Source organism: Periplaneta americana, chromosome 17 (assembly GCF_040183065.1).
Source record: "Periplaneta americana isolate PAMFEO1 chromosome 17, P.americana_PAMFEO1_priV1, whole genome shotgun sequence".
Taxonomy (NCBI): domain Eukaryota; kingdom Metazoa; phylum Arthropoda; class Insecta; order Blattodea; family Blattidae; genus Periplaneta; species Periplaneta americana.
In genome coordinates, this window is record NC_091133.1 from 97759620 (window position 1) to 97785086 (window position 25467).

Consider the following 25467-nt stretch of genomic DNA (forward strand, 5'->3'; position numbering starts at 1 on the left):
AATGGCAGTTCACAGAATAAGAAACGTTACAACAAGTAAAGAAGCAATGAAAGCTAATAAGAAAAAGAAAAATGATAATGGTGCGTCAGTTGTTTGAGTACACTGAATTAGAGTCCATATAAGTGGTTCCGTAAGAGTTTGATTGACTCTCTAATTATGAGGAGGGCCAGTTCATTCAGAAAAGATAATAGTAATAATAATAATAATAATAATAATACACAAAATTTAAAATGCCGATAATGTAAATTGTAAACAATTTTAATAATGACCTCCTCCCTTGACAAAATTATGTGCAGGATCACTGCCGCGTACGAATATTGGAGGTGAACCATTACATGTAAAAAAGTGCTAAACGAAATCATATCATATTATATCATATCATATCATATTATATCATATCATATCATATCATACCATATCATATATCATATATCATATATCATATCATATCGTATCATATATCATATCATATCATATCATATCATATCATATCATATCATATCATATCATATCATATCATATCATATCATATCATATCATATCATGTCATATATCGTATCTATCATATCATATCATATCATATATCATATCATATCATATCCATATCATATCATATCATATATCATATATCATATCATATCATATCATATCATATCATATCATATCATATCATATCATATCATATCATATATCATATCTATCATATCTATCATATCTATCATATCATATCTTATCATATCATATCATATCATATCATATCATATCGTATCGTATCGTATCGTATCATATCATATATCATATCATATCGTATCGTATCATATATCATATATAATATCATATCATATCGTATCATATCATATCATATCATATATCATATCATATCATATCATATCATATCATATCATATCATATCATATCATATCATATCATATCATATCATATCATATCATATATCATATATCATATCATATCATATCATATCATATCATATCATAATACTATTGCAATTGGAAACTATATACGAAAGTTTAAATTAAGAGACATCCTAGAAAAGCATACTCATTGCAGCTTTAAGTTCCCGGAATTATAAGAAAATCTGCCTGGGAGTAGCACGGACTATTTTTGTTTGTGATAACCTGTGGTAGTAACAGTGATAAAGAAGCTGAAAGGCACCTATGAATTAATGAATAGTGATAAATGTAAAGGTCGATCTTGGTGGAGTGATGATGATGATGATGACGACGACGATGACGATGACGAAGGCGATAATGATAATTAAGATTATTATGGAACACAAGAAGTATACAAATTTAGAAACACTGGCATACAATGTAGGCAGCTCTTATTAAAACTGAAGCACGAATTTGCCAACTGTTCAAATTGAGGAGTTGTAAGCCAGCAAAGACCTGCTGCTCAATAATAGGTACCGTGTCCCAGCACGAAGTAGGACAGGTGTGTGACAGCTTGTTGCTGGTTATCCGCGGAAGCCCCAGTCTTATTACGACAGGCCATCATTACGAGGGTTTTCCCACGTCACTGTCACAGACTTGTGCGATGACTTTGCTTGAATTATTCATTACAGTCCTAATTCCAGCACTGTAAGCTTGTTTGGAGAGACGCACACACCTGGGACGAAGAAGAAAGAAAACACACGCAACAGTTGGAAAAATATATTGAATTTCTGGTTTGTATTCCGCACTGACCCAAAAGCGTTAGTCCTTAATAAAATTGAAGGTATGTTGATTTCATGATGGAGACACAGTAACCCTGTTAATGTGAGAAAGTGTGCAATTCATTATCCAAAATTCAAGGCAAAATTGGAATATTTTCTAATGAAAACTGATAAATCCGGCTAGTAATTGAGCAGATGTCGGTTGGATATCTCAGTGAAAGTTGAGAATTTATAGTTCGCACGAAGAAAATACTGCAAATGTAATGGACTAAAAATTTATGTGGCGCCTGAATTGTAGTTCAAAATTGTTGAAGACTTCTATTTCTTTTATGTCTCTACGACTAATGCATAACGTTAAGAAATGTGGTTGTAGGAAGATGTTCGAATATAATTTTTAAATTAATATCGTTACATTTGTTTAACATCTCAAGACATTGTCCTCCTTAGCTTCAGAGTTTCTCTGAGAGCATGTGTTTGCATTGTATAGATATTTAATTTTGTTTAATATATTTGAGTAAATGTATTTTCATCCTAGCCCTAATGGTTTTTCATTACATGTCTGGACGAAATGCGACGGCTCCTGAAAATAAATATAAATATAATAGGCTATATATAATATATATAAATAAATATATATTAGTTTAGTCTATCTCTAGCAAAAATTATTTTTATTGCATATAAGCTGTCTTTAAAAGTTTATTTCGTTATTGTTATTAAATCCAAGTGGTATTTCTGTTGTTCACCGACTTACACACAGAAGTACACGAATAAACAGATGTAGATACACTATGTCGGTGCATCAGGAAGATTTTTGGTTCACTGAAGAGTTGCTACTTACGACGATGAACACCTAACTTGTATTCAAAGTAACCAAACATAGGACTCTAATGATTACTCACCCGGGCTACGGAACAATGACCTCAAGGAGCGTTACAGCGTTGCAACGCGTTACATTTCGTACTCTCAAAACTATAATAATAATAATGATAATAATAATAATAATAATAATAATAATAATAATTCTTTATTTATACTGGCAGAGTTAAGGCCATAGGGCCTTCTCTTACACTCTACCAGGTCACAAAGTATACAAGCAGTTAAAATTTAAGAAAAAGTTAAAGAACAGAATACTAACATATTACAAAATAATAATAATAATAATAATAATAATAATAATAATAATAATAATAATAATAATGATTCTTATTCATACTGGCAGAGTTAAGGCCATAGGGCCTTCTCTTACACTCTACCAGGTCACAAAGTATACAAGCAGTTAAAATTTAACAAAAAGTTAAAGAACAGAATACTAACATATTACAAAATAATAATAATAATAATAATAATAATAATAATAATAATAATAATAATTCTTTATTTATACTGGCAGAGTTAAGGCCATAGGGCCTTCTCTTACACTCTACCAGGTCACAAAGTATACAAGCAGTTAAAATTTAACAAAAAGTTAAAGAACAGAATACTAACATATTACAAAATAATAATAATAATAATAATAATAATAACAATAATCATAATTATTATTATTATTATTATTATTATCAGGGAACGGATTTATATGGACTAAAAATATATGAAATATGTAAATATATATGTAGTTATTTTTACCAAAATATGGAATTAAATATGGATTTTTACCAAAATATGGAATTAAATATGGACTTAAAATTATAAAAAAATGACTATGTACGTTAAATATTGGTACATTTTAATCAAACTAAACAAAAAATATAATGGACGTACCTTATCTTCCAATGTAGTTTCAACAAAACACAATTTTTATTGTCTGTTACCATAACAATAGGTTACAAACATTTCTTTCAAGTGCTGAAAAGTGAATCTTCTTCTATTGTCTCTGAGGATAGATTTATACTGACTAAAAGAGCGTTCGACGTCACAAGAAGTAACTGGTACATAATTCAATTTCACAATGTCTGCTGGGGATAAGTCCAAGTTAATCTTCACTGTTGATTCACCACTCATCACAGCAACAACCTTTTGTAGTTCTTCATATCCAGGGTTTTTTGAAAGTACAGTGTCCACCTTAGCTCTTACTGCATCTGCAACTTTACCTCTACCACGATTCAGTTGTTCCACAGTACTATTTATAATTTCAAAACTTTCAGATAGTGAAAGGTGCCTATTTTGGAGACTTTTGAGCGTTTTTATGATGCATGAAAATGTATGCTGAATGTGAGCTAAGTCATTCTTCACACTTATGTCACAGGTAACTGTTTTCGCAGTATCAATTGAGACTGCATCTTCAGAGTCCAATGCAAGGAGAACATTGTTAATAGAGTCTATATGTTCGGCATAATATTCAACTGCTTCTAGCCATGTACCCCATCTAGTTAAAATTGGCTTTGGTGGCAATGGAATTTCAGGGTACATTTCTTTCAACACGTTAACTCTACTGGGAGCTTTGAGAAATACTTTTTTCACTGATGAAATCAACAAATCTACTTTAGGGAAATTGTCTCTGACCACTTCTGCCACACGATGAAATGCATGCGCCACACAAGTAAAATGAGTCAATTTAGGATATACAACAGATAATGCTTGTCCAGCTTTGACCATATAAGGGGCAGGATCGCTAATAAAGAATAACACATTATCGTACATAATACCCTTTGGCCACAGGATACCCATAGCTTCGTTGAACAGTTTAACTATAGTTTTGTTATTGCACTTTTCTAGAACATCACAATGTAAAAGAATTCGTTCAGAATATTGTTCACTTAACAAACCGATAACTACATTACCAACAAGTCTACCTTCTTTGTCGGGAGTCTCATCAATGGAAACCCAAATTGAACTATCTTTAATTTCATCTCTTATCTTCTGTATTGTCTCATCGTAGATGGATGGAGCATACGTCTTCCTAAGTGTTGACTCATCCGGGATTGTATGTTGAGTATATTTTTCAAGGAATTCCCTGAAGACCTTATTCTTTAGTTTGTAGAGAGGAATATCAGCAGAGATGAGAGAACGGCACAGGTCGATGTTAAACTCAGATCTTACATTCGATGTTGTTGGTTGTGTTAAAAACAATTGTCTCTGCTTGGAATTTAGTTGTTTGTTGGCCTGATGTTTACTAGTTGTAATGTGTTGTTGCACCAGGAACTTTTGTGTAGATGATACTGCACACTGACACAAATTACAAAATAATATTTTATTGTCAGTTGATAAACCATCTTCTTTAAATTCTGAAATGTAACTTGTTAGTTTTGATTTTAAATTGACTGAATGACGTACTTTTGGCATATTTACCGTCTTTATAGTATGATTTACAAAACTGAACCTATGTGTACTCTGACTGGCATTTAACTGTTGAGCTGCACAACTGAAGTCTGTTAAAAATTTTAAATTAAATTAATACAGTTTTGTAACTTACTTTCCCATTGTTGATAGGACTGCTAATTTTCAAATAACTCTGATGTTAAAGGGATTACTGAACATGTGTTTAAATCTCTATTGTTGAAATGTATTTTTAAAAGTTAATGGAATTTTGTTTTGTTTTATTGTTAAACCTAATATAATATGGACTGTTTTATATGAAATATGGAAAATATATGGAAATTAACGAAAATATGTACTAAACTCTAAAATATGGAAAAATATGGAAAATAAAAGTAGGATTTTTCAACCCTACACATTGTGAAACATAAAGATAATGCAAAATATAAATTATATTAGCTTTATAAGTAAATATGTATTTACATATAAATCCTTTCCCTGATTATTATTATTTATTTATTTATACTGGCAGAGTTAAGGCCATAGGGCCTTCTCTTACACTCTACCAGGTCACAAAATATACAAGCAGTTAAAATTTAGCAAAAAGTTAAAGAACAGAATACTAACATATTACAAAATAATAATAATAATAATAATAATAATAATAATAATAATAATAATAATAATAATAATAATTCTTTATTTATACTGGCAGAGTTAAGGCCATAGGGCCTTCTCTTACACTCTACCAGGTCACAAAGTATACAAGCAGTTAAAATTTAACAAAAAGTTAAAGAACAGAATACTAACATATTACAAAATAATAATAATAATAATAATAATAATAATAATAATAACAATAATCATAATTATTATTATTATTATTATTATTATTATTATTATTTATTTATTTATACTGGCAGAGTTAAGGCCATAGGGCCTTCTCTTACACTCTACCAGGTCACAAAATATACAAGCAGTTAAAATTTAGCAAAAAGTTAAAGAACAGAATACTAACATATTACAAAATAATAATAATAATAATAATAATAATAATAATAATAATAATAATAATAATTCTTTATTTATACTGGCAGAGTTAAGGCCATAGGGCCTTCTCTTACACTCTACCAGGTCACAAAATATACAAGCAGTTAAAATTTAACAAAAAGTTAAAGAACAGAATACTAACATATTACAAAATAATAATAATAATAATAATAATAATAATAATAATAATAATAATAATTCTTTATTTATACTGGCAGAGTTAAGGCCATAGGGCCTTCTCTTACACTCTACCAGGTCACAAAGTATACAAGCAGTTAAAATTTAACAAAAAGTTAAAGAACAGAATGCTAACATATTACAAAATAATAATAATAATAATAATAATAATAATAATAATAATAATAATAATAATAATAATAATAACAATAATCATAATAATTATTATTATTATTATTATTATTTATTTATTTATACTGGCAGAGTTAAGGCCATAGGGCCTTCTCTTACACTCTACCAGGTCACAAAATATACAAGCAGTTAAAATTTAGCAAAAAGTTAAAGAACAGAATACTAACATATTACAAAATAATAATAATAATAATAATAATAATAATAATAATAATAATAATAATAATAATAATAATAACAATAATCATAATTATTATTATTATTATTATTATTATTATTATTATTATTATTATTATTTATTTATTTATTTATACTGGCAGAGTTAAGGCCATAGGGCCTTCTCTTACACTCTACCAGGTCACAAAATATACAAGCAGTTAAAATTTAGCAAAAAGTTAAAGAACAGAATACTAACATATTACAAAATAATAATAATAATAATAATAATAATAATTCTTTATTTATACTGGCAGAGTTAAGGCCATAGGGCCTTCTCTTACACTCTACCAGGTCACAAAGTATTCAAGCAGTTAAAATTTAACAAAAAGTTAAAGAACAGAATACTAACATATTACAAAATAATAATAATAATAATAATAATAATAATAATAATAGCATAATAATAATAATAATAATAATAAAATCGACACTAAACACCATGAAACTATTGAACGTATCAAAACCTTGTTTGACAAAACTTCTTCGCATTGACTTTATCTGTGAATTATTGTAATATGTTCCCTTCCACCCTCTATATACAGAGTGTTAGGGGTTTAGGTGCACAAATTTTAATAGGACGTTCTTTGAATGAAATAGAACCAATACTTCTAATTAAATATTTATCTACAACCAATAAAAATAAATTAGGTGGAAAGTTTCGTTGCCCATTTTTTCATATCTCTATAAAATGTTAAGTTTACTGTGAATGTCGCGATAGATATTAAAAAGGTGAACAATTTATATCTTTGTCTTTTTTGCATAACGTGAACCATTTATTCACAAATTAATGCTCAAATTTTATTATCTGTACGTCCCGTGCCTAAACTCTTAGTATTGCAGATACTTGACAATAATTTATTTCTTATAATTTAACTTTTAATTTGTAAAATACCATGTTTTTAAGATTGATAGTAGTTTCATGATATGTTTACATTTCGACTGAACGTAAATGTTATTGTCAATGATCTTACACCTAACACCCAATACATACCAATACAAAACAGAGTAACAAACGCAGCGTACATACCGAACAAAGTAGCCTGAATAATGACAATGACAATCTATTCTCTTTTTTAAAAAAAGTTAGACCAAAAAACACATTTTTTTTTTTTTTTTTGCTGCGAGAGCCATTACAGAGAAACAGCATTTGACTTTTTGCTTCAGTTATTTATGCTCCACCATCAGTGCTTTTTGACACTTTATATCCTTTACAACTGTATAGTGATACAACAGAAAAAATAAAATCAGAGTTTGACAAGGTGAGGTCCTTCAATTGAACCTAATCAATGAAATGAAAATTAAAACAAGGAAAAATAAACAAAACTACTTTTGAAACAGTGGAAGGTTACCATTCAAAAGTACAAATCATATCGGATATTCCATGGGTGTTCGTCAAAATGAATTAATTTGTTGACAAGAGACCAGGTGTCCTAAAACCATGAAGCGGATTATGATGTCGGTCATGATAATATGAAGAAATAGAAAGTAGTGTGCTATGAAAGTCTTCCAGGCAATTACTAATAAATATGGTTGACATGCTGAAATGTATCAATAGTTTAGTCTAGCAGTGCTTAAGTAATTCACGCTTTGGCGTCTACAAAATGCATTGGACCATCATTAAGAGCAGCATGAACATAACGTTTGTGCGAGATCGTGCGTATTTGCTTGCTTTCCGCTCATAACAAATACGCGGTAAGTGTGAAATACCACATTCAGTATTCCCAACGTAACACACATAACAATTTCCCTCTTCTTACCGCTTAAGCGCGACATTCATTTTACTGCTTTAGGCTTTTAACATATTATTTTTAGAGACGTTTAACATAGTAATAATTATAAATTGGAAACTTACCACTGCAATTTCACCTAAATTGCACTGTTAATTATTGTTTTTAAATATTTGCAAAAATTAAGTAAAGTCTACTACATCACGAAACTTATTGCATTCCTGATACAAGTAACATTTAAGGAAGCCGTGAAAAAATCAACAAGATTCCGGATGCGGATGTTATTACTGCAATATGCTATATAAATAATATTGTTAAATTATTAAAATGAAAAATAAATCATTACATAAACTTACCGTTTGTTTTAAGTTCGCATTTATAGACAGAGTATATCACGGCCTGCTGGAGTATAGTAAACACAGAAAACATTTTATAGCAACAATGTTGAAGATAGATATATTTGTTTTCCAAAGTTGCCGTCATTGAACAGAAATCAAGATGGAGATTTCATTGCAACTGATTAGAAATTCCTCTTTCAGGTATGTAATAAACGATCTTCGCACAAAATAATATACGATACACGAGCGGTATGTTTGTTTTCATGTTCTCGGAAATTAAAAAAGCTCAACTACGTTTCGCTTTTTCAATCTTTTCCTCGAACATGAAAACATCAACATACCGCTCTTGTAACGCATATTACTATTTTCTGACAAGATTGTATCTTTCATATATCAGAATAACTTCAGACTGCAGAGTGAATTGGAAATTTGAAAGAATATTTAGGTTTACAATATGTATCTTTTAATGCAGAAGTGTTTAACGCTCTAATTAAAATATCGTCAATTTGGAGAAATGAGGAAACATAAGTAATCAAGACTTATTTCTGTGCAAGAGATCTGATAAAAGAGATAATTAAAAAGGAGGACAACAAGGGAGGCGCTGAGTCAGAGCTGGAATCTTAATTATGAGTGTTTGTACACGCCGCGCCGCGCCGCGCCGCGCCGGCTGCCTCCGGATTATAAGTGACCATCCCTTAATTGGGTCCCTTTTAATCTGCCGTATTTCCCATGACACTCCTCGCGCTTACAATCCGCAAAAGGGGTGTCCAAATCTTCATTAGGTCGGAATATGGAGAAAGAATTTCAACACAGATTCAATTTGAACCCAATGACGAATTTCTTCATGAAATGTTTTGCCATTAGGAAAGTTCAGGATAACACAGAGGGTTTGGAATTGAACGGGTTACATCAGCTTCTTGTCTATGCAGATGACGTGAATATGTTAGGAGAAAATCCACAAACAATTAGGGAAAACGCGGAAATTCTACTTGAAGCAAGTAAAGACATAGGGTTGGAAGTAAATCCCAAAAAGACTAAGTATATGATTATGTCTCGTGATCAGAATATTGTACGAAATGGAACTATAAACGTTGGAGATTTATCCTTCGAAGAGGTGGAAAAATTTAAATATCTTGGAGCAACAGTAACAAATATAAATGACACTCGGGAGGAAATTAAACACAGAATAAATATGGGAAATGCCTGTTATTATTCGGTTGAGAAGCTTTTGTCATCTAGTCTGCTGTCAACAAATCTGAAAGTTAGAATTTATAAAACAGTTATATTACCTGTTGTTCTGTATGGTTGTGAAATTTGGACTCTCACTTTGAGAGAGGAACAGAGATTGAGGGTTTTTGAGAATAAGGTTCTTAGGAAAATATTTGGGGCTAAAAGGAATGAAGTTATAGGAGAATAGAGAAAGTTACACAACGCAGAGCTGCACGCATTGTATCCTTTACCTGACATAATTAGGAACATTAAATCCAGACGTTTGAGATCGGCAGGGCATGTAACACGTATGAGCGAATCAAGAAATGGATATAGAGTGTTAGTTGGGAGGCCAGAGGGGAAAAGACCTTTGGGGAGGCCGAGACGTAGATGGGAAGATAATATTAAAATGGATTTGAGGGAAGTGGGATATGATGGTAGAGACTGGATTAATCTTGCTCAGGATAGGGACCAATGGCGGGCTTATGTGAGGTCGGCAATGAACCTCCGGGTTCCTTAAAAGCCAGTAAGTAAGTCAGTAAGTAAGTAATGTTTTGCACCTTATGATATATCCAACGATTCGGAGCTGGGTATTAGCTCCAATATCATGGAATTAGAGGAAAGGATATGGGATGGCATGAGAGACGATGAGATGAGAGCAGAAGAAAGTAGAGATGACAATGAGATGACAACAGAAGAAAGAAGAGAAGAGATGATGAGGTGAGATGAGATGAGATGAGATGAGATGAGATGAGATGAGATGAGATGAGATGAGATGAGATGAGATGAGTGTTGAAGGTAGGAGATGAGGTGAGAGTATTAAATAGGAGACTACTGCTGCAATTTTATCACATTATCTCTCTGATTCAATGTAGTATTCGTGCCAAGTAACAAAACACTATCAGAGAACTTCCGAATAAAATTTTTCCAAGGCCTAAAGCCATAAACATCAAGAGGCTGAACAATCGGAGTTGTGTGCTTTGGAATTGTTGCCACTTCCATTGTTTTATCACAGTCTAGTATAATATACAGTTACGAAGATTGAGTTGTTGAGGGTACTAGGAACAATAGATTGTGACGGTACTATTTCGCATTGTCTGTTATGAGGCGATAGTAGCGATCCTAGTTGTTAGCAACTATCTATGGATGCATATTCTCTACGTATTGAGCTTCGTGACTGTATATACTAGACTGTGGTTTTACCTTCTGGAGTTATTCTATCTATAACCTGTCTATCTCGATAACTGGCCCATGAGTCTACTAAAAGAATGCTATGACCACTGACAGACGGGTAATATAGGGGAGAGTCGGGTAGTATCGGACATCGGGTAGTATCGGACAGTGCTTTTCTTTCATCTACCACCTTATTGTAGTACCTGAATGACATGGTTACGTTTCTCTATGCGACATCACAGAAACGTAACCATGTCAATCAGGTAGGCCTACTATCATCGTGTGGTAGACGAAAGAAACTCACTGCCCGATATTACTCGATGTCCGATACTACCCGACTCTCCCCTAATTCTTGAGACCATTTAAAAAGTGAGTGTTCATAAATTTCTTTAATTTTGAGGGTAATGCATAAATATTTGGGCCCTTAAACATTTTCTTCTTCACGATGGCAATAGAGATATGATTAGATGAGTGCCAAGCGATTATTTAAAAAAATAATATCTCGAATGCTAGATCTTTTCCTGCTGTAGAAATTTATAGAGAAAATTCTTATTTCAAATGGTACGTATGGAAGAACAGTCGTTGTGAAAATCCATTATAATTTGGTGAGCCTTCCTTGTTAGTGTATCTATGCTTGTCAAGGCAGAAAAATAGGTTAACGACCTTTGAAATCTCTACATGTGAATTCTCATTCGGAATACTATTTACGAGAGAATAACAAGTCCTATATCAATTTAATATTCCTTTTCAACTCGGTGTATTGTTAATAGAGCTTCTAATGCATCGACTTTCCAAGTCGCAAACTTGTATTCTGACTCTGGAAAACTTCTGTGGATTGTCTCGCTTTATTCTCTATCATCTTTGCCATTTGTCTACTTCTCAATTCACTGTCGACTATGAAATGAAATTGGTAAATTCTTTCAGAAAGATTTTTGATTGGAGCTTTACCATTACTGGTGTAGAAGTCAAAATATAGTATGATTAATTCATAATGTTTCGAAGGCTGTAATAAACCTTGTCTTCAGTTAACAAATCAGTACAAAAGGTGGAAGATATTTTACTTGTTGAGGTCGTTAAAATTACTATAATCTTTGCGACTGATCGATGACTGAGAAAGATAGTGCAGAGCATATACTGAAATAGTAGGAATAATTCGGAGGTTCTCAAAGGCCGTATTTATATGAAAAAATGAGTGTTAGGAACGTAAAATACAAACTCTGATCATATTACTTTTTAATCATTTCGAACCAGTTGAGTTGCTTTATCACATCACGAGTGATAAAAAAATTACACTTTATATTCTTGAACTGTATTGAAAGAAAATACTTAAATGAGGCACTTATTAAGAATCTAAATAAGTAGATGAACTTTCATATTATTAATTATACACAATAGACAATTTTATATTCTGAATAATATGAAATTTTTTATTGGTTGCGTTTCGAGGGAGTTAACATTACTAAAAATTGGTTGCATGGAAACTGTCTCCCAATTTTAACAAAATAGCCATTATACTCCTTTCATTAAATAAAGACGACACTCCCATAAGGGATATTAATTTCAAAATAACCTTATATACCGGGAATTGTTCAAAGATTCATCCTTGATTATATCCTAAAATTCTTATATGTCAACAAGTGAAATATTTAATATTATTATGAACCAAAACTTACGTTAGGAAATACATATAATCTTCGCTACAAAATAATAAAAAAAAATAAATAAATAAAAATTTTGTATACAGGCTGTCTCAGTAGAAATATAAAATACTTCAGGATAATGTAGTTTGGGTTAAACTACATCGAACTTTTAAATGGAGAGACGCGTTACAGACGTATTTCTACGCTTTAGAACATTGTGATATGATGCATTATTATTAGAAGCGCTGGGTAGACAGCAGATAGGTGGGTGGGCAGGAAGGAGAAAGGTAAGTGGCTAGGCACACAAGCAGGTAGATGAGTAGGTGTGTAGGCACGCAGGCATGTATTTGTGTAGGCAGGCAGTTAGGTGGTTATATGGGCAGGCACAAAAGCAGGTAGATGAGTAGGTGGGTAGGCACGCAGGCATGTATTTGTGTAGGCAGGCAGTTAGGTGGTTATATGGGCAGACACACAAGCAGGTAGATGAGTAGGTGGTAGGCACGCAGGCATGTATTTGTGTTGGCAGGCAGTTAGGTGGTTATATGGGCAGGCACACAAGCAGGTAGGTGAGTAGGTAGGCACGCAGGCATGTATTTGTGTAGGCAGGCAGTTAGGTGGTTATATGGGCAGGCACACAAGCAGGTAGATGAGTAGGTGGGTAGGCACGCAGGCATGTATTTGTGTAGGCAGGCAGTTAGGTGGTTATATGGGCAGGCACACAAGCAGGTAGATGAGTAGGTGGGTAGGCACGCAGGCATGTATTTGTGTAGGCAGGCAGTTAGGTGGTTATATGGGCAGGCACACAAGCAGGTAGATGAGTAGGTGGGTAGGCACGCAGGCATGTATTTGTGTAGGCAGGCAGTTAGGTTGTTATATGGGCAGGCACACAAGCAGGTAGGTGAGTAGGTGTGTAGGCACGCAGGCATGTATTTGTGTAGGCAGGCAGTTAGTTGGTTATATGGGCAGGCACACAAGCAGGTAGGCGAGTATGTGGGTAGGCACGCAGGCATGTATTTGTGTAGGCAGGCAGTTAGGTGGTTATATGGGCAGGCACACAAGCAGGTAGATGAGTAGGTGGTAGGCACGCAGGCATGTATTTGTGTAGGCAGGCAATTAGTTGGTTATATGGGCAGGGACACAAGCAGGTAGATGAGTAGGTGGGTAGGCACGCAGGCAGGTAAGTGGGTAGTTGAGTAAACAGGCGAGTAGGTAGTTGGATAGGCAGGCAGGTAGGTTGGTAGATGGGTAGGGACACAAGCAGGTAGGTGAGTATTTGGGTAGGCACGCAGGCAGGCAGTTAGGTGGGTATATGGGTAGGGACGCAGGCAGGGTGTCACTTTGATATATGCAGAGCTACGAATTTGGCTGCGGTTAAGATTATTATGAAACATAACTCATTATTTGATTTCGTTCTTTTCCGACGAATTTCATGTTGACTCCTCGGACTTATCTCTCTCACCAATACCAATAATCCTTGATAACCTTGCAGTCGATATAGAATCGTTAAATAACAGTAATAGATTAAAATATATAACTTGAAAATAGTCTGCACATAAAAGGAATCCAGTATTTTGCTCAATTATTCTGCAAGTTGTATATGGAATCCCGGATATCTTATTGGATGGCACTGTCAATATTGAAATTTGCTCGCTGACCAAAGGCGAGGAATGTAGAGACAGAAATCATATTAACAGTAGCTCGTGGTTCATAGCTCACTCAATAGCGTGTGTGTAACTGCAGGGATAATAGAGACTCGTATTCCAACCATCAGCAATCAAATTTCGGTCGCTCTATACAACACGGGAACAGTCCACGCGCAGCCGACTGCTTTCAGTTATTAATGCTAAAATAAGAGTCAGTCGTGATTGATTGGAATGCATAATCGTTATGGGGTCAGCGGCATATAGGCTACTCGTTTACTGTTGTGTATACACCTATGAGGTGGAAAAGTGAAATCTTTCATCGGAATATAGCAGGAACAACGATTGTCCATTTGTTCTGATGAATACTTAATTTGCAGAGTGGTAAAGCCTTGGATAAAGACAAGGGCTTGCTACAATCACGCGTAAAAGAATTTTATGATAGTACAAAAGATAAAAGGAAATGAAACTTAGAGTTGAATTTATTATTCATGACCTTGCAATGTACCTACTGATGTGGGCATTAAGCTTATATATTCAGTTAAATTTCTATCCTCTTGCATCTTTATTACAAGTACGGCCGAATATATAGCGCATATGCAAAGTGCGTACTTGTCTGAACTGTTGTGCCTCTCCGCATTATGGATTTCCTTATCATTCACATGATTTGGTTCAAAATTTATTGGTCTCTTCTTTTGCCTGTGTGTTTACTGTGTATCTCCATTCAAAACTTAAGTTATTCGCCATAATAATTAATGATTTGTTTATTTATTTGTTATGGCTGCACACCGTAACGGACCAGTGAGGCCTGATACTTGCATGTCGATGATGATGATGATTATTATTATTCATTTTTTTAGTTCATTCGTCCATTCTTTTATTTATTTATTTATTTATTTATATACTCACACGCTCACTCACTTATTTATTTATTTATTTATTTATTTATTTATTTATTCATTCATCAATCCGTCCGTCCGTCCGTCCATCCATCCATCCATCCATCCATCCATCCATCCATCCATCCACCCATCCATAAACAGTAATACAAAACAAAAGTATTAAAATATTTTCACAGGAATCTTAATAACTTTGAAAGTTATATACTGTACATAAATATAGAACTAAAAATACGAATTCTCTGCGTTTGTCTGAACCTACATGTAAAACCAATGCAGCCTTTTATCATAGCATGAGTCAAGGTCCCAGATTATTATTAAACAAATTTTATTCTAATATTACTTTAACCGCGAATTCTCTCCAAATTAATAAAAACAATTGTATTGAATTTATAGTTTGGGTTTAAACATATTAAACACTTTTTAATCTGTATCCACTCTCAATTTTGATTTTATTTTTGTCTGTATTCGAATTCCCTCCTGAGCACAAGTCTTACTCATTCAGGAGTGGGCTAGTTTATCTTACATTGTATTAAATTTTATTCATTTCAGACTTAGTAGGAATAAAATAAATAAATAAATAAATAAATAAATAAATAAATAAATAAATAAAACAATAGCACACAAACAAAACAGTAATACAAAACAATAGCACAAATACAGAACAGTGATACTTACAAAACAATAACATAAATGGAAAACAGTAATTCTCACAAAACAATAGCTCAAATACAAAACACTAATATTCACAAAACAATAGCTCAAATACAAAACAATAATACTCACAAAACAATAGTTCAAATACAAAACACTAATATTCACAAAACAATAGCTCAAATACAAAACAATAATACTCACAAAACAATAGCTCAAATAAAAAACACTAATATTCACAAAACAATAGCTCAAATACAAAACAGCAATAGGCCTACTCACTAAACAATGGCACAATTACAAAAGAACAAAATAAATGCAAATAACAACATGAACGCGACTTACAACACAAAATAAAACAAAAACGCAATAGAACCAACCAACCAATTACATGACGTGACGCATAACCTAGGTGTTTGTCTTCTCAGGTGTAGTACAGCTTCCAGTAACACAAAATCATTATAATAAAAATATTATACGGAAACAACAGAAATGATTAGATTAATGGACTAGTGACATTTTGATCTTTTGAAAGGAAATTGTTTGAATTCACCTATAATTCGCTAATTGAAACTTCAGCACAATATACAGTTCAATATAATTCTTAATGATCGACAGGGTGGAGTTGCGTTGGCTTATTGAAAGGCTGAATTGTCGCCATGACTTCTTGTATTGAACATACTAATAACGACACTTGCTTAAAAACATCCTTCAGTTCTAGTAGAAAGTTTTACACAATACAAATACACACATTAAATCACACTTAAACTGAGATGAAGAACGATGAAAGAGTAATAGAACGGAGAAAAATTCTCTCCGGCGCCGGGATTTGAACCCGGGTTTTCAGCTCTACGTGCTGATGCTTTATCCACTAAGCCACACCGGATACAACTCCGACGCCGGTTAGAATCGTCTCAGATTAAGCTCCAACTCTTGGGTTCCCTCTAGTGGCTGCATGGAAATATCATATGTACTTCGGTACATTAAAATAATATATATATGATATGCGTAAACCACTTCGTGATTTAAGACGGCGCTTATTCCGTCGGATCCCGGCCAACTAGTCACTCATATCGAGTGCACCTCAGCACATGTGTGGGCTTCGGTCCTGTGTTCATAGACATCTATGACGTAGTGTAGAGGGCGGCCACTAGAGGGAACCCAAGAGTTGGAGCTTAATCTGAGACGATTCTAACCGGCGTCGGAGTTGTATCCGGTGTGGCTTAGTGGATAAAGCATCAGCACGTAGAGCTGAAAACCCGGGTTCAAATCCCGGCGCCGGAGAGAATTTTTCTCCGTTCCATTACTCTTTCATCGTATGATGACGCAGAATATCTGCATGGAAATATCATATGTACTTCGGTACATTAAAATAATATATATATATATATATATATATATATATATATATATATATATGAGATGAAGAATGTACCAGTCGCTTACGTGACACTTGTAACAATTAAACAAATTTTAATCAATTTTAACCCTTACGGAACACTAAAATACACACATCAAAATAAGTGTTGCATCACCTAAGCGTCGTTAGCATTCTCCTATATTGACTGTATATGTTATGTGTACACGTGAGTCTCTTGAAGTGTCTAAGCATAAACAAACCTGCACTGCACCCTAACTTACGAAAATAAAACATCAAAGCATAATAAAAATGTCAGTTGAAGTTGTAACATTGGGAAGGAATCATTGCAGACTTGTTCTGGTCACTGTGTGGACGTTACTCACTGCTATGGTAAGAAGACAATTCCTGACATTTGACCGTGTCCGAATAATCTCTATGTCATGAAGGACTATCGTCGAGGGAAGTTGCTAAAAGCTGTGTGATGTATCTTGTCTCACTGTGAAAAGAGAGAGAAAGGAGATATGTCTTACTTCGTCTGTGTTGTTATGGCGATGGGGAAGTGGAGTGATGCCATCCATCCATCCAGTGGCGGAAGGGACTAGTTGATACAATCTGTAGCGCAAAGTAAAGTAACAAAATATTTATCTTCGTACTGTGTAGTTCCGTCACTGAGCTTGTCTTTCAAGAAACTGAGTTCCGACAGCCTGTATAATAACAAGGTTTTGAAAGGAATCCTGAAAATTTGCAACCCTCCCATAATCTCCACCCTCATTTGAAGGGACTTGGTTTTATTGCTACTGACACAAGATAAACCTTACCAGGTATAGATGTGTACACGTGAATCTAAGAGTTGTGATACAGACTTGGAATCGTTACAGAAATACAGGTAGGCCTACTGTTGAAAACTTGCCCCGCTCGGATCGTCAACGGGCTACAACTGCAGCCGATGATCGCTGTCTGAGAAATTTGACTCGGAGAAATCTTACGGCCAACGCTACAGGTTTGAATAACAATTTCTTGCAGGCCCCAGGGCGTCGTGTATCTATCCAAACTGTGAGAAACAAATTGCATGGTGCTGATCTTCATTCGAGACGACCATGGACACCTAGACATCATGGAGTACTTTACAGATGGGCAATGAATCATGCAGAACGAACTGTTGAGAATTGGCGTAAAGTGCTGTTCACTGATGAAACTCGCGTATTTCTTTTGCCTGACGATCGTCAGAACCTTATACGGTTCTTGTTAGAAAATATAATGAAGATGGCATTAGTATTGTCTTCTTGTGTTCTTTTGTTTCATCGCCATATTAGTTGTTATTGTCGGTGTTATTGGTTAAATATTTTGTTTTACAAATGATCATCAAAATGAACCAGATCCAAATATGCAATGGCCAAAGAAGAGGAAGAGGAAAGAAAAGAAGGAAGACAAAATAAGAATTGCCAAAGTTAAAGGTGAAGAATATATAAATCATGTTGGGAAACGGATTCCAAGACAGGTGAAAACGGTTATAATAATAATAATAATAATAATAATAATAATAATAATAGGCTAATAATAGTAGTAGTAGTAGTAGTAGTAATAATAATAATAATAATAATAATAATAATTTGTAATTGAGCATAGTTTGTGTTATTAGAATAATTATTTTTGGTACTTATAACCACACGTTACCTCCATTCTGGTTGGATGATCGTCCACCTCTGCTCAACATGTGACCGTGAGGCCAGCAGCCGGATGGTCGGTCTCGGCCCTTCGTGGGCTGTAGCGCCACTGATTATTATTATTAGCTTTTATATACCTGACGTGCCAAGAATTCAAAGACTGAAGGACACAAATTTAGAAAAAGAAAAATATAAATGTAACAATAATGTTTTTTTGTTCAGAAAATCATTCCAACATTAAGTTTTTAATTTAATAAAACATTTGCAAAGTGAAGTTCTAGAATGCGTGGAATGTCCAAAAGAGTTCTTCTCAACACAGTAACCGTCAAAGTCTAAAAATTCATATCCTTTAATTTTATTTGGTTATTTAACGATACTGTATCAACTACTAGGTTATTTAGCGTCGATGATTGGTGATAGCGAGATGGTATTTGGCGAGATGAGATCGAGGATTCGCCATACATTACTTGGCATTCACCTTACCGTTGGGGAAAACCTCGGAAAAAACCCAACCAGTTAATCAGGCCAAGCGGGGATCGAACCCGCGCACGAGCGCAACTTCAGACCAGGAGGCAAGCGACTTAACCGACTGAGCCACGCCGGTGGCTCATATTCTTTAAAAGCTCAATACTTGGTAAGTTTAGGAAAGTGTCCCTCTTCAACGAGAATGAAGATTATATAGGTACCGGTATAGAAAATAATTTTTATTTCTTTGATTGAAGTAATCATTTTGCCATCCTTTTATTTAAATTATGGAAGGTTTCTGAATTTGCGATGAAAATTGGATCTGTCAGACGATGGTAGAGCAAAACTCTCATCACGCAAACTTATGTAAAATAGCTGTATGGCGACAACTTACAAAATAACCTCGTGCTTACATAATGTTGACGTGAGTCGTTGACGGTGGAGCTACTGTATCTGATGAGACTACATTACAGTACACAGAGTTTCATAATTTATATTTATGAGTCCTTAATTTAAAATATCACTAAAAATTCAGTTTCTCTAGCTTTTGTATAATGCAGAAATATAGACCCATAAAACCTATGTAAACGTTATCGATAATTGTTGTTTTACAAACTAATCTGTCGAGAAACAGGTAATAATATAATTATGTACAAGTAATACAGAGTGATTTATATAGAACTGACACATTTCTTTCTTTAATTATTCCGTTGGAAATTCATTCAATGACCCAATTTTAGCACCAAATTAAGCAGAATGTTCTGGAGTTTCGATTCCTTGCCACTAGACGCGCAGATGTTTATGTTTTATTTCTATTGTTGGCAGCACTAGATGCGCAGATGTTTATGTTTTATTCCTATTGTTGGCAGCTGTTTTCGACATTTTGTGTCAACGTGAAAATGCAGTACACATTAAATCAACTACTCTTCCTTGTGAAGCAATACTGGATTACGAATTCAATTACAGCTACTCAAAGGGCATACCAGAGAGAATTTGGTGTTCGAAATCCTCCCAAAAGAAACACAATACTGAGACTAGTAAACAAATTGGAAATAACTGGATCTCTGGTGAGTGAAAAGGGCAAGCATCGTTCATCTAGGCTTCCCACGGTTGTTGTTGACGTAAGAGCACGACTGGAGCAGTCACCCAAAAAATCATTAAGACGTTTGTCGCAGAAGACAGGGTACACCTACTCAATGTGTCAGAGAGCTGCGAAAAGTGCAGGTCTAAAACCAAGTTTCTTTGACAACCGAATAATTTCCAGGAACCTGTGGCCACCGAGATCTCCGGATTTGACAACGCCGGACTTCTTTCTATGGGGTTACTTAAAAGACAGGGTTTACGCCACACGTCCCTAGACATTGGACGATCTGAAGCACAACATCACATAGGAGATTCAAGCTATTGACAACCAGAGTCCTCCAACGAGTGGGCAGTGACATGGAACGACGTGTTGAGTTGTGCCTTATGCAGGATGGAGGACATTTTCAACATTTGCTATAGAGGTAAATAATCTCCCAAAATTCCTCTACATTTTAGGTATAATAAGTTGTCGTTAGCACAATTCGTTTTGAAACAATTAATGAAAGAAATGTGTCAGTTTTATATAAATCACTCTGTATTTATTCACAAATTCGTTTCTAATAATTCTCTTTGTGGGTGGAGATTATTTTCAACTCTTGTTCGGTTGAGTTATGCATGAGATAAAATGTGTTTTAAAATAGCATCCTCCGTACAAATCCGAAGCTGCATTCAATAAAATATTAAAATATACTTGCGGATGAAATATCCATATTAAAAAAATTCGTTTAAGAGAAAATTGAGTTGGATGGAAGTCATTATCCCTGGCTGAAGAAGCAATGTCTAAGCGGAACTGAAGTGATAGAATGGAAAATCTTCCTTACTCTTTATAATAATTAAATTCTGTGGGTAAATGCAAAGTGTAACAACAGGACTCAAAGACTAATGCTAGATAAATATAGGTCTACTTATTTCAAGTATAAACAATGTTAGCATTTCTTTTCGAAATAACCTACTTCCAAGCCGTACACATTACAACGACCTTGAAATAACCGGAAGAAACTATAGACAGTCGTGTTTCAAATTCAGTTCAGTGTCTTTTAAATGGTGGCCGTGTAATTTAAGAGAAGGCTGAGAAGATTAGAATGAAAATTTTAATTCTAGGTGCAGTGTAATTATCTAAGTTGTGTCACGTAATTAATTAAGTTGATATGTAATTAATTAAGTTGATATGTAATTAATTAAGGTGATATGTAATTATTACTTAAGTTGGTAATAGTTGGATTTATAGAAGTACTTATAGGTTAGCTTTACTTTTGCTTATAGTAAGCGTTATTATAGCATAGTTTTTATTTATAGTCCTAGCTTTATTGCATCCATTTATTTATAGTTAGAATTAAATTTACGTTTATTTTACAGTATTTTTATTCCTGTAATTATTGTAAATTTTATTAATATAATTATTGTAATGTTATGTAGCACGTATGGGCAAATCCAGAAATGCATATAGAGTGTTAGTTGGGAGGCCGGAGGGAAAAAGACCTTTGGGGAGGCCGAGACGTAGATGGGAAGATAATATTAAAATGGATTTGAGGGAGGTGGGATATGATGATAGAGACTGGATTAATCTTGCTGAGGATAGGGACCAATGGCGGGCTTATGTGAGGGCGGCAATGAACCTCCAGGTTCCTTCAAAGCCGTAAGTAAGTAAGTAAGTAAGTAAGTAAGTAAGTAAGTAAGTAAGTAAGTAAATGTAATAAAATTATTGTATATTATGTATCACTGTCACCGGGTGTATACCCAATTGTAGTGTTAATAAATGCATACATACATATGGATACACACAAACACACACACACACACGCACACACAGAATATGCTACTGTTACAATATATGTTGTAGAATTACATTTTCATATGCGTAAAAGAATTGCTTATTAAAAAAAAAGAGTTAGATTACAAATGAAGAGTAGAGGGCAAAACAATCAGTCACATTTCTCTTAAGGGTGATATCACAGTCTAGTATATACAGTCACGTAGCTCAATATGTAGTAATTATGCATCCATAGATAGTTGCTAACCACTAGGTTCGCTAATATCGCCTCATTACAGACAATGCGAAATAGTACCAGCGCAGTTTATTGTTCCTAGCACCCTCACAACTCAAACTTCGTGTATATACTAGACTGTGGTGATTTCATGTAACTCGTAATCTTGGATGTGGGGTGTATTCTACCCAAGCCATTTTAAAATCCTTCGTTAATTCAGTTATCCGTCACCCAACACAGGAGCGCTACTGAGTACGTTCCTGGCAGTTGACTATTCATTGTTAGATGTAGCGGTTGTGTTCCTGTAGGTGAGTAATCATAACCTAAACCGCTTTAATTTCAGGCTAGGGTAGATTATACCCTATGTCCCAGGTAACGTTAGTTTTTCCACATTTATCTCATTTCTTCTCTAAAGGTAAACATGACGTCCGCATCGTAGGACTGTATGCAGGCTGATGATCCGAAGTTCAGTGGTTGGACGCAGAATACTTTGGAAGCTGAAGAAAGTGACTTTAGTGACAATGACTGTGATATAGATCCAGATATAGATCCAGTGGAGACTGCAGAAATTGTGTTTGTCAGAACTGCCTAAACTCAATCTAAATATTTGGTACAAGTTCTGTAACAATGGAATTTATTTTGAGGTTAATTTATGCATCATTGTTTACCGTTCAATGTTCTGATATTCAATTTTGTTAATGATTAGGTTATGTGCTTCCATTATTTCTTTATTAACAGAGTGTAAAACAGTGTCGAGGAATTTCTCAAAATAAAAATTTGTAGACAGTAAAGCCTTCCTATCCACAAAAATATATATATTTTTGTTTTTAATTATGAAATATTATCTCATGTGCCTCCAAACTTAATTTCATTCCAATATGTTACATAGACTTGAAAATAGCGCCTCGTTTTTACAACTGGGTAAAAAATATCCCGCATCCAAGACAGTGTGACTAAAATAATATGTCCCAGGTTACGGGACTGCAAAATTTATTGCTGTTCCTAATGAAAAAGTATAAAAGTATGACTGTATCCATGGTGATAATTCTCCTTTGCCAGTTTTGGTAAGAAAAAATATATACTGAACTAGCCGTACCCGTGCGCTCCGCTGCACCCGTTAGAAATAAATATAAAGTAATTACATAATTAAAATAGGACATTTGATCCAGGGAACATTCGTGTTTGATAGAAGGATAAATCGTTTAATATGTTACTTAATTTAAATTGCATCCAAATAATTAAAATACGATCATTTTGGTCCAGAGACACTCATTTGGTGCAATGACAATTCCTTTAACATGTTTCTTAATTTTTATTACATGCAACCATAGTTTAATGAAGATTGACATCATTTAGATTTAACGTGTATATTTTATTGTACTTGTTGTAGGTTTTCATTGAATTATGATAATAACTTAATTTTAACCCTTGTTTTCTACGTATTCAGTAAGTGGCGCTTGGCCCAGTATGGTTCTGAACACTTCAAATAACTTAAATTATATTATATAATATTACATATTATATTATATTATATTATATTATATTATATTATATTATATTATATTATATTATATTATATTATATTATATTATATTATATTATATTGTATTGTATTATATTACATATTGTATTATATCACATATTATATTATTATATTATATTATATTATATTATATTATATTATATTATATTATATTATATTATATTATATTATATTATATTATATTATGTCAGACGTTACTGTAATAACATTATAGCATTATATTCATCTGGAGAAACTACACTTTCCAATGGTGAAATAATAAATAATTAATTATACAAATCGGTTAATTTAGCCTTCGATATTACTTCATACAAACACAGAAACATTATCTGTAGGCTATCTTTCATAGCTTTCGATTGTTGCTGTCCAAGGCCCCTATAGACGAAGTCATTTGTTTTTTAATTCATTACACGGCCTTAGATGGCAGTTATTTTAATTTTAAAACTCATTTATCTCATTAAATATTAGTCCTATCAAACTTTTTCAAGGATTAAAACTTATCGTAAATTATTTTTAAAGAATCTTTTGTTATGTAACATTTTTCACAAAAATCAATAATAAGCGAGATATTTCGAATTATTTAATTCAGACCTCCTTATAACCCCCCTTTTAAATAATGTATTTTGAATGCTATACAGCCTAAAATCTAAGTTACAACGAACTTAATTTATATCCCAATTTTCATCGAAATCCGTTTAGCCATTATCTCGTGAAAATGTAACAAACATACAGACAGATAGACAGACAGACATACAAACAAAAATTTCAAAAAAGCGATTTTCGGTTTCAGGGTGGTTAATTATATGTGGTAGAACCAATTATTTTTGGAAAATCGAAAATTTCCAGAAAAATTTCGGCTACAGATTTATTATTACTATAGATTAGTTGATGACATCACCCATACGAGAATTGTGACTTTCATTGTTTTTCCCCTTGTATTTTTAAAATATAATACGTGTTAGAAATTATGGTACGAGCACTGAAGAGTTAATTCCATATTTCTTTTCCGTATTCTGTTTCCCAAAAATTATACTCCTTTACTTATAATACATTTTCTTTTTAATAAATAAATTTCCTTTTTTCGTGTGTTGCAGCATCACCTGTCTAACGACAAGCAGGTGGCGCTGAAGAGTGTGAATCTGAAGTCCAGCGGGATGTACCGCTGCGAGGTGTCTGCGGAGAGACCGAACTTCTCGTCAGCGGAGGGCGAGGGCAGAATGGAGGTCGTCTGTAAGTATCCACAATACTTCCTACACATGTTCTGATTCATGCTGTTATTTCGTATAAGTTGAACAAGAGTTAGTTACCCTAAAAAGAAATTCAAGTCTCTCTTATTGTTTATAACTTTTAATGCTCTACCGGCTCTTTAAAAGTGCGTGTACGAAAATTTTCCTCCCGGGGTAAATTTTGCAGCTATTTCTTACACATCACCTGAGAAGTCAGAATAAGCAGCACTGACTAATTCTTGCATTAGCGACGACGACAATGAAGACAACAATTAGAAATAAGTATTAGCAGCGAT

The 25467-nt window shown here is 33.7% G+C and overlaps 1 protein-coding gene across 1 annotated transcript in view; it reads left to right on the forward strand.

The window, feature by feature from the left end:
• LOC138693295 (cell adhesion molecule 2-like) overlaps nucleotides 1-25467 on the forward strand; it is a 677576-nt gene that overhangs the window by 476772 nt on the left and 175337 nt on the right. The window contains exon 3 of the mRNA XM_069817159.1: nucleotides 25040-25175. Within this exon, the coding sequence (XP_069673260.1) occupies nucleotides 25040-25175 (136 nt within the window). The remainder of the gene's footprint in view (nucleotides 1-25039; nucleotides 25176-25467) is intronic.